This window comes from Echinops telfairi, unplaced genomic scaffold (genome assembly GCF_000313985.2).
Source record: "Echinops telfairi isolate 266 unplaced genomic scaffold, ASM31398v2 ScPeMD7_20;HRSCAF=75, whole genome shotgun sequence".
NCBI lineage: Eukaryota > Metazoa > Chordata > Mammalia > Afrosoricida > Tenrecidae > Echinops > Echinops telfairi.
This window is the reverse complement of record NW_022103917.1, coordinates 14,535,632-14,551,150: the sequence shown is the minus strand read 5'-3', so window position 1 is coordinate 14,551,150 and position 15,519 is coordinate 14,535,632. Positions and strand designations below refer to the sequence as shown.

At 38.9% G+C, this 15,519-nt stretch overlaps 1 protein-coding gene across 1 annotated transcript in view; it reads right to left on the bottom strand.

The window, feature by feature from the left end:
- ENOX2 (ecto-NOX disulfide-thiol exchanger 2) overlaps positions 1–15,519 on the bottom strand; it is a 363,165-nt gene that overhangs the window by 218,446 nt on the left and 129,200 nt on the right. The window contains exon 2 of the mRNA XM_045288355.1: positions 11,594–11,737. Within this exon, the coding sequence (XP_045144290.1) occupies positions 11,594–11,737 (144 nt within the window). The remainder of the gene's footprint in view (positions 1–11,593; positions 11,738–15,519) is intronic.

Here is a 15,519-nt window from a genome sequence, read left to right as displayed (position 1 = left end):
CGGGAACCCAGGAGGCAAGAGAATTTTGGGAATGATGAGGGCAACAAATGTATAGATGTGCTTTACACAATTGATCTATGTATTGTGATAAATTGTATGAGCCCCAATAAATTGATTAATTAAAAAAAAATCCTTCAAATTACTTCTGTCCTTGATCTGTGTGGGTTCTGACATCCATTGAATGGGCTACACAGAACCTCAAAAAATTAATGATTAAAGGGTTTATAAAGGAAGCAACAATTTGTCATATGAGTAAGAAATGTTCAGGGTAGTTTATCAGGACATGTTACAAAGTTTCAGGTCTGCTAATAAATGCCCAAAGGGGTATACCACTCTGCTATAAGGCTCATCCAGAAGGCATTCACCTCAATCTCCGTGGGTCAGCAAACCCAGCCATCTGAATTAAGTGCCTAGAAGCACCTCACTACAGTAAGCATTAGCCTGAAGTCATTCAGCTCCACTTCCATAGGTCAGCAAGTCCAATTTCCCAAAGTAAGTGCCCAGAGGCACCCCAGTCCACAAGCCAGCTTCCTACACAAAAGTATTGCTCTGTGGGTGAAGAAATCCATCACTCTGTTGCATGTTCTGGCTCCTGGTTCTGCTTCTGCTTCTGTTGATGGTATAGCTGTCATCTAGGTCCAGTAGGATTAGTGCACAGGTGTCTAATCCAGAGGACACACTCTGTTCCTGGATCTTGCTGGTAATGAGATTGTCCCTTTCTGCTTCACAAAGGGCTTATTTTATACACAGCAGGGTGCCACTCTAGGCAATTATGTTAGCAATTATTTCCAGGTGAATCCTATCTGTATTTTCCCCCTACCTTCTCACCACACACAAGCACCGAAAGGTCATTTGGTGGGAGTTTGAGACTTTGGCTAAAGGAGTCACGTTAAATATTTCCCCTGAAACTATGTATGTAAATAGGGCATGTGAACTATTAACAGAGGGGCATCCTGACTTTTCTGATCCTGCCCCCCCCCAATAATTTTATTGGCATATAATTCACATATCACACAAACAGTTCAATCACATCAATAAGAGTTGTGCAGTCATAGCCACAATCAGTTTTTAAGACATTTTCTTCATTCTTGTACTCACTTTTATGAGCACTCATTTCCCCCCAACATTCCCTTCCATACCCTAAGGAACCATTATTTCAGTTACTTTCTCTATAGCTTTACCTATCCTGCATTCCATATACAAGAAAACATTAAAATAGTAATTAACAAGAATAACAAAGTGAAACGTATAAAAAACCTCAATAGCAAAGCAGAACATATTAAAAACAAGAACAAATTTAAATGGAACAAAAGGAAGATCAAATTACAGGGTGCTAAATTTTAACCTAACTACATCTGCAACAATTTACTTTCCAATGCATTCTTGTTAGCAAGGCTATATACATCTCTGGTTCATGGTCATATGGGATTCAAAGACTTAATCTATGTGTATTTCATGTTCACCTTTTTAAAAAACAAAACAAAAACTGAAACAGCCCTAAAAGCGATCAAAAGGGAGATCAAATGACAAAATATTACATGTTGACCTAACTACATCTACCACAATTGACTTTACAATATTCTGTCTGATATTAGAGCTATTCACATCCCTCAGCTATGATTGAAGGCAGTTCACCGCAGCTTAATACATGTGTGGATCTTGCAAATGGATTTTGGGTTTCCACTGTTAACCATAGCCTTCTGCAAACCAGGTGCTCACAATTTAAGCTCTGATGCCATTCCCTCCTTTAGATTTGGATTATATTATTTACAATCCTTTGATCACACAGGTTGGTGTGCTTCTTCCATATGATCTTAGTTCAATGGTTCTCAACCTTCCTAATGCCACGACCCTTAAATACAGTTCCTCATGTTGTGGTATCGGGTGACCCTGTGAAAGGGTCATTCGACCCCCAAAGGGGTCGCGACCCATAGGTTGAAAACTGCTGCCTTAGTTGATGCCTAATGTAGATGGCTGCTTGATTGAAAACAAGCCTTAAAGACCCCAAATGTTATTCTTTCTGATAGCCAGGCACCATCTAGTTTCTTCACCACACTTCACAATAGCACCCCTCTTCAGTGATCTCTTCAAGAGGGAAAGCACAAGCAGGCCCATGTCATAAGAAATAATTTTTCTTAAATTGGGGTTCGAATTAGGTGCAAGCCCCAAATCCTTCCATGCATCTATGGTTTATATATGTCTCTGGTTCACCTTAGAGACCTCATTATTGTCATTTTATGTTAGTGAACATTGGTACCATTGGAGCATCACTTCCATTGACATCAAGTGAATGCTAACTCATAGCAAGGGTATAACTGCCACTTAATCTATACCTCATTAAAATGAAGTTCTTACAAATAGGGTTCATAGAATTAAGCAAAGTCAGAATTGACTCAATGGCAGTGGGTAATAATTTTTCCATTGGTTTATATTTTTAATAATCATTTTATTGGGGGCTTCTTACAGGTCTTATCACAATCCATAATTCAATTAATATATTAAGCACACTTGTACAAATGTTGTCATCATCATTTCCAAAACATTTTCTTTCTACTTGAGCCCTTGGTATCAGCTCCTCTTTTTTTCCCCCCTCCCTACCCCAACCACCCACCCTGACTAGCCCTTGATCAATGATATATTATTATTTCATATCTCACCCCATCCATTGTCTCCCTTCACCTACATTTCTATTTTTCATCTCCCTTAGAAGGGAGTTATATATTCAACCTTGTGATCAGTTCCTCCTCCTCCCCCACTCCTCCTCCCTTCATGGTATTAATACTCCCATTACTGTTACTGAGGGTTTTATCTGTCGTGGATTCTGTGTGTTGAGAGTTCTTATCTGTACCAATGTATGTGTTCCAGTCTAACTACATTTGTAAGGTAGAACTGGGTCATGATAGTGGGGGCGGGGGGAGAGGAGAAGAGCATTCAGGACCTAGAGGAATATTGTGTGTTTTGTCGATGCTATATTGCACCCTGGTTGAATCCTCCCTTCCTTGTGACCCTTCTGTGAGGGGATGTCCAATTGTCTAAAGATGGGCTTTGGGTCTCCACTCCAAAATACCTCATTTACTTAGATATAATTGATTGTTTTAGATCTTTTGATACCTGATACCTGATCCTATCGACACCTCATGATCACACATGCTGGGGTGATTCTGCCATGTGGGCTTTGTTGCTTCTCTGCTAGATAGCTGTTTGTTTAACTTCAAGCATTTAAGATCCCAGACACTATATCTTCACTACATTTGCTTATGCATCCATTTTGTCTTAAGCAATTATATTGGGAAAGTGAGTATCAAAGCGTGCCAGGTTATTAGAACAAAGTACTCTTGTGTTAGGGAGTCCTTGAGTAGAGGTCCAAAGACAGTCTGCTATCCTAATACATATAAATATATGTACATTGCCCTATATCTTTATCATTATCAATTAATATATTTACATATATACATACCTATACGTATACCTCTATAAATAGCTTTTACCTCTTAGATCTATCCTCTATTTCCTTTCACCTTCCTCCTGTCCCACTATCATGCTTGCCCTCTGTTCCACTCGGTAATTCCTCTCAGATACATTGTACTTGATCTGATCCTGGCTTGTTACCTTCACTATGAGCCCCCTTTAACATGAGTATTGTGTATGAGTTCTGTGTGGCCATTGAAATGAATAACTAACTACAGTACAGAAGTAGAGTGCTATAGAAGGAATGGTTGATGTCAGAATAAAGTAAAAGTGGGATAAAATGGAGTTGCATTCCTTGGGTTGAAGTTAGATTCCTCCTGTCCATTATGTAGCCAGAGGAGGTCAGATGTGATTTCCCTGCTGTTTTTTGAGATCTACACAAAATCAAATGGTTTTGCATAGTCAATAAAACACAAGTAAACATCTTTCTGGTATTCTCCGTTTCACTCAAAGTCTATCTGGTGTCAGCAATGCTATCCATCTTACATGTTCTCTTTTGCACCTGGCTTGAATTTCTAGCAGCTGCCTGTAGATGTACCGCTGCAACCAATTTTGAATGATCTTCAATAAAATTTTCCTTGCATGTGATATTAATGATTTTGTTCTATAATTTCCACATTCTATTGGTTCACTTTACTTTGGAATGAACACCAATATGGATCTCTTCTAGTCAGTTGGCCAAGTAGCTGTCTTCCAAATTTCTGGGCATAGATGAGTGAATGCTTCCAGTGCTTCATTAACTTGTTGAAACATTTCAGTTAGTATCCCATCAATTCCTGGAGTTTTGTTTTCCACAACTCTTGTTATTCTTGAAATAAGCAGCAATGTCAGGATTTGTGGGAGTAATATTTTTGTCTCACTTCTCACTTTTCCATGCGAAGAAGAGGCTTTCTATTTTGTTTGGGAGGTAGGGAGCAGAGAGTACTACAAAAGTTTGTTAGGCTTTTATACCACCCTTCCTTATTCTTGGCTTAAAGAAGCAATGAATTATCTGATTGGAGGAAATAGAAAACAAGTTAAGTGCTCCTTTCTGAATTGATCACTGTGATCTGGCTTTTGAATCCTTTTGACCCCCAGCTTATATCATGCTCTTTCTCTTGGTGTAGTGCTTGCGCATTGGGCTAAGGATCCTCATGGTTGATAGTCTGATCCAAGAGCTCCGTGGTAGAAAAACTGGACTTTCTACTCCTGTGAACAGTTACAGTCTCAGAAACCCAGGAGATGGGAGCAAGTTTAGTTTGGTTCTAATACAGAGTGAGTGGAGCCTAGCCAGGGCTCAGACTCTGCCTTATAAGGGCAGGTCAACAGACTCACCCAGCTCTCACTGAAGTGTGTGACACAGGCTATGATTCTCAATGATACTGGCACAGATTTAGCGCTGGATATGATAAGATGCCTCATTAAGCCTTAGGTTCAAGTCGTATTCTTTAAACTAGTTTTACCTCTCATGAACCTGATCCCACACTTTATTGCTCACATGACCTTTCCCTCCTGCCTTTGTTCTCAGTTTGAATCAGAAACAGGAGAAAAACAGTGTGAGAACTTCATATTCTCAAATCCTAATAAGCTTGAAGAAAAATCCGAAGAGTAGTGTCTAATAGTTTTCAAAACATTTTCCTCATTAAAGAAGCATAGAACTTACTCAAGGTGAAAGGATTAATAATAAATGGTACATCCAAGACTAAAACCACAGTCTTCAGTAATCTACCTGTCTGAGTATGTCACTTTCTCTTATTCAGGACAGATGAGTCTTTACAGGCCCCAAGGACAAGAATGACCGTTGTTTTCATAAGTTTATTAACTAATAGGAGAGGAAAACCACCTCCTGAAATCAAAGACTCCTCATACTGTGAAATTGAGTTTTAATGAACCTGAAACAGGTTTCTTTTTTTCCATTCAAATCTTTACCCAACAATTAAGAAATTGAAAGTGATTTTTCTAGGCAAAATTATGCAACAAAGTGTAAATCACAGCCAAAATATGTTTATAAGATTGTCTTATATTTGGATGGTAAACAACTACTAGAGTGGTTCTCAGGGGTGGAGTTGGAGATAAAAACAAAACAAAAACCACTGCCTCATGGTGACCATATACCGGGCTCTGAGCCTGAAAATCGTCACAGGATCAGATAGCCTTAACTTTTTCCCTTTGAGTGGTTAATGGTTTTGAACTGCTGACCTTAAGGTTAATCCAATGTTTACCTGACAGCCAGCGTGTGTTAGTCCGGGTAGACTAGAGAAACAAATCCATAGAAACTCATACGTGTATAAAGGAGAGTTTTATACAAAGGGTAATTGTACATTAAGAAAGCATCTCAACCCAGTCCAATCCAAGCCCATAAGTCCAATATTAGCCCATATGTTTGATACCAATCTATAAAGCCCTCTTCAAACTCACAAAACACATGCAATGACACCGAATGCAGGAAGATCACAGGCCAGTGGGAATAAAGTCTTTGGATCCAGTGGCATTGTAAGCATCTCAGCAGTAGCAGTGGTCTCTACATGGCTTCTCCCGTATCAGAGGTCTGGTTGCATCAGGGCAGGTCCATGTGGCTTCTCCAGCTCAGGGCACTCGGGTAGTTCCATGTGTCTTGTCAGCTGCAATGTCTTCCAGGGAGTGAGCAGACAAAGAGAGTTGTCTCCTGCCTCCAAGGAGGAAATACCCGATTTTTCAGAATGCTCAGGAGAAAGCCATGCTCACACAGAGGTCTCATTGGCTATAACTCGATTGACAGACTAGACTCCACCCCTTCACTCTTAATCCTCCTTAATTGACACCAAATTATGTAACTACCACACAGTGCCACTAGGACTCAGTGGAGTGGAGTGGAGTGGAGTGGAGTGGAGTGGAGTGGAGTGGAGTGGAGTGGAGTGGGGGGCAGAAATTGTTCCCTGTTGAGTGAGCAGGTGTCACAGAATTTCTTCTGTGATTTTTTTCTGAACTGCTGGGGAAATCACCTTACAGGTGTTTTGTAATCTCAAACTCCTTTTCTATCTCAAGATCAAAGAGCCCACCTCTGCATGGCAAAGGTAGCAGATATGGGGCTTCACATACCCATGGATTAGTGGGCCAAAAACCATGCAACACTATTAGTATGGGGGAAACAGGCCCATATAGGTTATAGATACATATTCATCAGTAAAAATGAGCCAATCACATGCCACACACCTACCCAGGTGTAAATAATTATATTGGCCCGGTACTAACTAGTTCTGATGTGTGAGTATACACAAATCCTTTCTTGGGGACTTTCATGATTCATAAAGATGATAGACAAGGTTACCCTTACCTCTAAAATACTATGATTCAACACCACTACCAATACCCAGAGCTGGCTCACAATAACTTCATGTCTACTAACAAAAGGATTTCTTAAGATGTAGGGACAATGAAATCACACAGTCATTCCAAAGGTATTCCAAGGGTTGGGGCACTTTAAGGAAGGTTTATTTATTACTTTTCTAGGCTGATTCTTTTGTACCATCTGTGGTCTCCTCCCTCCATTTCCCCCAACCTTGCCTTGAAGATTAAAAAAAATCACAATGAATTTCTATCAGACCTGAGAAAGAAAGAAGGTAGCTTACTTTTGTTGATCTCCTATTGTTAAAATATGGTTTTATTTCTTGAAACTATAATTTGATAAAAATGTCCAAAGGACTGAAGAAACTGAGTCGGGCTATTAGCCTACTCTTTTTCTTATTTCAGTTCCATCTGAGGAAACAATAGGCTCTTCTTGCCTTTGGCAATATAATAATTCAGATGCCATGCTCGAAATACCACACACCAAGACATAAAATGGTGGCATTTTCTCTCTTTAAAAACAATCAATGCTTTCATTTGTGGACTTCAAAGTATATGTGAAATAAAAGTCTCAGCCCTGTGTGTTTCAGATATATCAAAGGGCTAGAAGTGTCATAAAAAAGTTTCCTGGTTCACTGCCCTTATTCTAGGTAAGAAAGGAAACAAAAATACCACCAGGCAGATAAGTGTTCATCCCATTTTTATACTTCTCTTCTAAGTGCGATTAAACAACTTCCCATGATCACCCACTCCTATACTACGCCAGATCAAACACTGTGCCGGGCTATTTCCTTGTAATAACCTATGCTTGGTGGTGTTGGGACTCTTCACTGGCTTTTTCTTTGCCAAGTTTCATTTTGATTTTCAGAAATTCTAAAGAAAATCTGACAAAATGGGTTAAGAGTCTATGGTAAATATTAGATACTTTCTGTAAGTCCTCTTAACATAACTTTAAAAACAAATTTTATTGGGGGATTTTATAGCTCTTATAACAATCCATACATAGATTCAGTGTGTCAAGAACATTTGTACACATGTTGCCATCATCATTTTCAAAACATTTTCTTTCTACTTGAGCCCTTGATATCAGCTCATTCTCCCCACCATCCCTCCCTCATGTACCCTTGATAATTTATAAATTTATAATCCCCCCATGTCTTACACCAACTGCTGTTTCCCTTCACCCACTTTTCTATTGTCCAAATTGATCACAATGATTAATACAATTTTTTGACTAACATAACTTTATAAGGGATTCTATTGTACTTTAGCTCAAACCATTTCTCCTCTTTGGCTTTTTGAACATCTTTAAAATGCAGCATGTATGATACACACCAAGAAAAAAGGAACCAGCACACCAAAACAAATGATTATATAGTGATAGGTCTCCCAGAGAGCTTGAACTCTCGGGAATCATGCATTATTGCAAATGAAAACTCTTGAAGATTCCCCCATTCCATATTGGGCTATGAAATAAAGCAACACTGCTTAGTACTGGGCATCACATATTTAAGCACAAGCCTAGCTTTCAAACAGAGGCATATGAGAGAAGGCAGCAGAAATAAAACTAAGTTTACAAATGGATGGTCATAATTATCACTTAGTTAAACTACCACTCCAAGAGAGTTGACACCTTCTTTGAATACTTGTGCTATGAAGTGAATTCTGACTCACAGTGACCCTAAATAGGGTTTTTGAAGCTGTATATCTTTACTGGAGATGATAGTTTTATCTTCATCCTGAGGAATAGCTGGTGGGTTTGAACCAGGGACCTTGCAATGCTTACTTACCACCAGGGCATGGACAGTGCATAAGGACACCCAAAATGAAGCAGTATCATTGATTTATGGGGTTAGTAAAGACTATTAAAAGTACCATGGATTGTCAAAAGACCAGACAAATCTGAATTGGAAAAATTTTAGGCAGAATGTTTCTTAGAAGTGAGGTTGGCAAGATTCTGTTTCCCATATTTAGGGCACATTATCAGGTTGGTAAAGTAGAGGGTCAGTGAAAGAGAAGAAGACTCTCAATGAGATGGAATGACATAGGGTTGCAACAAAGGGTTCAAACATCAATTGTGAGGATGTTGTTGGACAAGGCAGTGTGTCACTCTGTTGTACATAGTTTCACTGTGAGTTGGAATCTACTCAATAGCAGCTAACAATAACAGCAAGAAAAAATCCTTCAAACTCTAAGATTCCATGGTTCAGGGATGCTTCAGAAGAAAGACCTGAAGAACTACGTCTGGTGGGGAAAAATAGGTAAAATCTGGAAAACCCTGTGGAGCACAGTCCAACTTTGACACATAGAGTCATCATTAATCAGAACTGACTCAATGGCATGTGGTTAATGATGGATTAATCTGTTAACATTTTGTAATCCCTAATTTGCTCTCACTAAATAAGCTCATTAAGAATAAGAAAGTTCACAATTCAAGTTCCGATATAAGTAGTACCCTTTCACATCCTCATGAGTTCACTACAGTTCAAAAGGCAGTGTCTCAAATTACATATCACGTATCAGGACCAGTGTTGACAAATTCCTAAGTAATCAAACATGAAACAAAACTAAATCCTCAGAGCAGCTAAGAGATGTCTTAAAGTTGATATACTAAATTTCCGTGCACTCTATCCGTGGTAGGCGCCACTTAGAACAGATTTAAGTCTTACTTAATAAACTCATCTACCTTACCCATGTAACACACCATCTTGAAGGACTGGCTGCTATTCTTTTTTTTTAAGTTCATAACCAATTAGAAGGAGCAAAACAGGGCTACTTAATGAAGGGACACTGAAAGAAACAAGAAATTCTTGCAGTCTGCAAAAAGGAGAAAGGACAAATATGTGTTTGTGATAACCAAAAAACCATTAACAGTCTTGGATGACTTAGTGCATAGGTAAAAGGCTTATATTTCTTTGTAGATCATGAAAAGAATAGATTATTACAGTTCAGTACAATAACTAATGATTTCAGTTATGCCCTAAAAGAGCAAGAAAAGTTCATAATATGTTAAATAACTACCTTAAAAAGGCAGATAATTTTTATACATACATATACACTCATATATATGTGATTTATATCCCTAATGGTTAACCTAAAAATATGAAACAGGATGATGCTCAAAAGGATGAAGTTCGTAATAGAATCATATAATAATGATGATGATAAAAATGGGGGGGGGCTGAGTCAGGGTGTGATATAGCAATGATGAAACATATGACTTTCCTCTAGTTCCTAAATGCTTCCTCCCACCCCACTATCATGATCCCCATTCTACCTTACAAAGATGGGTAGACCAGAGGGTGTACACTGGTACAGATAGGAATGAGAAACACAGGGAATCCAGGGCGAATGATCCCTTCAGGACCAGTGGTGTGAGTGGCGATACTGGGAGGGTGGAGGGAAGGTGGGTTGGAAAGGGGGAACCGATTTCAAGGATCTACATATAACCTCCTCCCTGGGGGATGGACAACAGAAAAGTGGGTGAAGGGAGACGTTGGATAGGGCAAGATACGACAAAATAATAATTTATGAATTATCAAGGGTTCATGAGGGAGGTGGAAGCGGGGAGGGAGTGAAAAAAATGAGCTGATGCCAGGGGCTTAGGTGGAAAGCAAATGTTTTGAGAATGTTGAGGACAATGAATGTACAAATGTGCTTTACACAATTGATGTATGTATGGATTGTGATAAGAGTTGTATGAGCCCCTAATAAAATGATTTTTAAAAATAGTGGGGGGGGGGGCTGTTCTCAAGTAGATTGCAACTCATGGTAATGCCATGTGTTTTTGGGTAGAACTGCTCTCCATAGGGTTTTCAATGGCATGACCCTTTGGAAGTAGATAGCTGGGCCTTTCTTCTGAGGTGCCTGTGGGTGAATTGCAGCTGCCAAATTTCAATAGTTGAGTGCTTAAGCTGAACTTGTTCCCCTCAGGGTCTCCTAACTAATAATGATCATGATAATAATATTCATTATCAGCAAGTCAGTTCTGATTCACTTCACTTACAACCATCAAATCAATTCCAACTCACAGCTATCCTTATATATAGGACAGAGTCTAACTGGCCTAAGGGTTTCTGAGACAATCAGTCTTTGTAGGAGCAGAAAAGCTCCAGTGATCAGCTAAAATCTGGTTCTCCTAGTTTTTCCTCAATCCTTTTTAGGAGATTCTATATGCAAATAGGCTAATGGGACATGCGGGGTGGGGAAAGGGGTGGGGTTGCAGAGAGACTAAAATGTCAGTTGTTAGAGAGATTTAGAAAAATCTGTTCACCAGCTGTTCTGAGAGACCTATCAGTGCCTAAAACACACTTAGGGAAAACAGGGGTAGGGATTTGAGATAAGCAAATAGATATAGCTATTTTAAGTAGAAGTAAAGGCTACATGTAGACCCAAAAAGAAATGTATAGTGGAATCATTCACTCATGCAATTCCTTCTGTTTGAACCTATGCTCCTTCCCATATCCCCTTGTCTCAAGTTTGCCCATTTTTCAAAGCGCAGCTATTGCCACTTTTGCCATGAAACTTTCATGATCCCCAAATCTGATTAAATTGTTTCTCACATACATATGCTCCTATGCATCTTCACGATATCACTGATACAACTCTGTCTTGACATTGAGGTAATCCACATATATGCTTACAAATTAGAATTGACTTGATAGCACAAAATAGCAACACAACACATTCCTTGAAGGCAAGGGGCTATTTCTCATTTCTGTAGTTCCTACATATTCTAGCAGAGTCAGCAGCACACACTAGGTTCTAGAAAAATGTTAACTCAATAACACTGACTTGAAGAGTGCAACGCAACCTAACTTACCTGAAGGAGCATTTGTTCGCTTTCTTTTTTTGCTTGATTCCCCTCCATTTTCAATGAGGCTTTCTGTGACCAGAGGGCCACTGGCACTACCAAACTGCAAGGGTTCGTTGTTGCTAGCAGGGTCAAAGGGAAGCTGGTTCAATCCTAAGGAAGAAAAAGAAAGCCAAAATCTAGAATCTGTAAAGACTTGGGTCATCTCTAATTTTATTTTATTATTAAATCTAAAGAGTCTAAGAGTAACAAGTTAATTTTTAAAGCCTGTCTTCTGTCCTCTGTCTTTTTTTGGACAAATACAGAACTTAAATGTAAGTTCTTATAAGGCAGTGCCTCTTTCATTTGTAAAAGCCCTATTTCTGTGGGAACTTCAAACTTATCAGCTGTTTTCTACCTCCGTGAAGAGCTAAAAAATGACTGTCATTGAGTCAACTCCAACTCACAGCAACCCTGTGTTTCTGAGACTGGAACTCTTTATGGAAGGAAACCTCATCTTTCTCCTGGACACTGGCTGGTGATTTTGAACTGCTGACCTTGAAGCTAGCAGCCCAATGTGTAACCAGTACACCACCAGGGCTCCTCTTTAAACGTGGCTAGGCTTGGACTTATTCTTCCTTTACATCAAGATATCTGTATCAACACAACAAACATGAAACTATGAAAGTATGTTAGGGGGCAATTTAATGAACACAGTGCCAGGCTTTTTCAAAGTTGGTTGTGCTGATGCAGATATAATCATTAAGCTATCCTGGTGTCAAAATCACTTCCAATAATATAGAACCTTCACAAAAAGAAAGCCACTGAAACTGAGAGAAAAAACGGGGGTGGGACAAGGGATAAACCAAACAACAAAGGTATCAAAATAACAAGGAGGGCTATTAAGTAGTTGGGGTCATGATGCAGGAGTTATGGTCCAGGTTTAGATAGTGTTAATCCCAGCCCGTTCAAATGATGTCAGAAGCACGATCACTTCACTAGTCACTGCAGCACCATATAAAATAGAATAGAGCATTCTTGACTCTCTAAGCCAGCGGTTCTAAACCTGTGGGTAGCAATGCCTTTGGGGTGGTCAAACAACCCTTTGACAGGGTTCGCCTGATTCATAACAATAGAAAAATTACAGTTATGAAGTAGCAACGAAAATAAATTTATGGTTGGGTCACCACAATATGAGGAGCTAGATTAAAGGGTCATGGCCTTAGGAAGGTTGAGAACCACTGCTCTAAGTCATACAAAATTCAATCAGGGATGAGCAGAGAATTTCTTGCTTTTCTGGCAGGAGCATCTGGAATTTCAAGCATTTCAATTAAAACTTCATGAAATGTGGAATCAAAAGTTTGTTAAAGCCCAAAGATAGGACATCTCTCCTAAGCCTTTTATCCACTGGTCCTCTAATCCTATCAAAACGGGAGTCAGATTGGTCTGCCAAGGCTCACTTTTTAACCATCAATTTTGCTAAGGTCCTTAGCTTTACAATTCTGGAGCTAATGTTGTAAAATGTCAATGAAGAGCTTAGAATACAGTCACTAAAGGTCAGCCAAGTTCCAGTCAAGGGAAAGTTAAGCTTCTAACAAATGACTTAACATTATTGCGTTTAATGAAAAAGCATCCTGATGCTAATGTTTTCTTTTTTTTTAAATCATTTTATTAGGGGCTCATACAACTCTTATCACAATCCAAAAATACATCAATTGTGTAAAGCACATTTGTACATTCATTGCCCTCATCATTCTCAAAACATTTGCTGTCCACTTAAGGCCCTGGCATCAGGTCCTTATTTTTCCCCTCCCTCATGAACCCTTGATAATTTATAAATTATTATTTTGTCATATCTTGCCCTATCTGACGTCTCCCTTCACCCACTTTTCTGTTGTCAGTCCCCCATGAAAGAGGTCACATTTAGATCCTTGTAATCGGTTCCCCCTTTCCAACCCACTTTCCCTCTACACTCCCAGTATCACCACTCACACCATTGGTCCTGACAGGATCATCCGCCCTGGATTCCCTGTGTTTCCAGTTTCTATCTGTACCAGTGTACATCCTCTGGTCTAGCCAGACTTGCAAGGTAGAATTGGGATCATGATAGTGGGGGAGGAGGAAGCATTTAGGAACTAGAGGAAAGTTGTATGTTTCATCATTGCTACATCGCACCCTGACTGGCTTATCTCCTCCCTGAAACCCCTCTGCAAGGGGATGTCCAGTGGCCTACAAAAGGGCTTTGGGTCTCCACTTTGCAGTCCTGCCCTCATTCATTATGGTAAGATTTTCAGCCCATACAACTATTGCTTTTTCAGCTCTCAGAGTCTCCTTGGAACACTTCCATTAAGTGTCTTTTTGAATTTGTCAAACATTCCTCCTTTATATCATCTGAGTAACTAAGCACAAGAATGAAAACTTGCTTCTATCTTAAGTCAGCCATTCACTGCATCACATCCATGTCCTAGTAAACACCATGGCTCAAACGGAAGAAACAAACAATGATTTCTGTGTAGTAGAAAATGCTGAAAACATGACCAAGACTACGTTCAAAGACCACTGATTTTTATGTATTTTATAAGATGTTTCTTAAACCTGAGTCGTTTCAGGGTCAAATGCACCTAGTCTACTCTGCCAAAACTTTTCTCGTTACTTGGTTTTACAGTATCACATTGAGCACAAGTTGCACAGAAGATAGAATGGTATAGTGGGGGAAAGCATATGCTTCAAAATCCAACAATTCAGTATTCAAATTCTGGCTTGTTCTCTTACAAGCCAGGTGATTGTTGCTAGGTGCAGTCTAGGTTTTGGTAAATCATTGTAATCACTCTTAGTCTTAGTTTCATAATGTTTTAAAGGGGAATGATAATCCTCCATAAGATTTTTGAAAAAATATATATATATAAATGTAAATATAAAATGATATAATTTAAAGTAGTAAATTATTTTAAGGGAATTAAAACAGACTTCTGTAAAAACCTGGGAGTTTCTTAAAGGATGAATCTTTCTCTCTCACTGTGCTTTTTTTTTTTTCAAAACTCAGTCTTTGGTGACTATCCCTTTTACTGGCACACAGTGAGTGCAGAATGAATAAATTGATAATCAATGGGGTTCAGGTTGATAATTAATTCTATTAGTCGATGGAATAAGAATATAGACTTGACAGGTAATAATCAAGAATTAATGCCACAACTTAAAAATATAGGATGCTGATTATATCAACATTACTTAAAATAATTCGATTTTAAATGCATCACCATCATCTGAGTACTATGCAGCAGAATGGTAAAAGCTTGATTAAAAGAAATGCTCAGAGATTAGGAGGTTCTGATTAACCGTGTTTAATCAAAAAAGTCTTTTTTATTTTGTCTTGCATGGATAATTTTGCAGAATAACATATTAGTACACTCCCCTGCCTTATTAAACAGAAGACTGAAGATCTTACAGAGCTTCAGAGCCTGATCTATAAAAAGAGACTAGCAGTAAGAAGACTAAATCAGGGGGCTGTTAAAAGGATGAAACAAGATCATATATGTAGAACAACCTGCATCATATCTGCCATATGAAACTTAGCCAAAAAGTAGTGCTGTGGGGGTTCCAGTTCCTGCACGCATGGGATTATTCCAAACCAAACATGTTCAAATATGCCTTTATGATCAGTAGATGGCTGCAAATACGTTCTCTCATGAATATACTTGTCTTCAACTCATTAGGGTGTCTTCTTAAAAGGATCCAAGAAAAATAGTGAGTGGCTTCCGAGGCAATCTACTGGACCAGTTAAATTCAAGGCAGAGTGGTCAGCTCAAGAAGGTTATGTCTACTGTGTTTGGGAGTTCCCACGGAGACATATTAATAAATTTCTCTTTTTTTTAAATCGTCTTATTAGGGGCTCATACAACTCTTATCACAATCCATACATACATCAATTGTGTAAAGCACATTTGTACATTCATTGC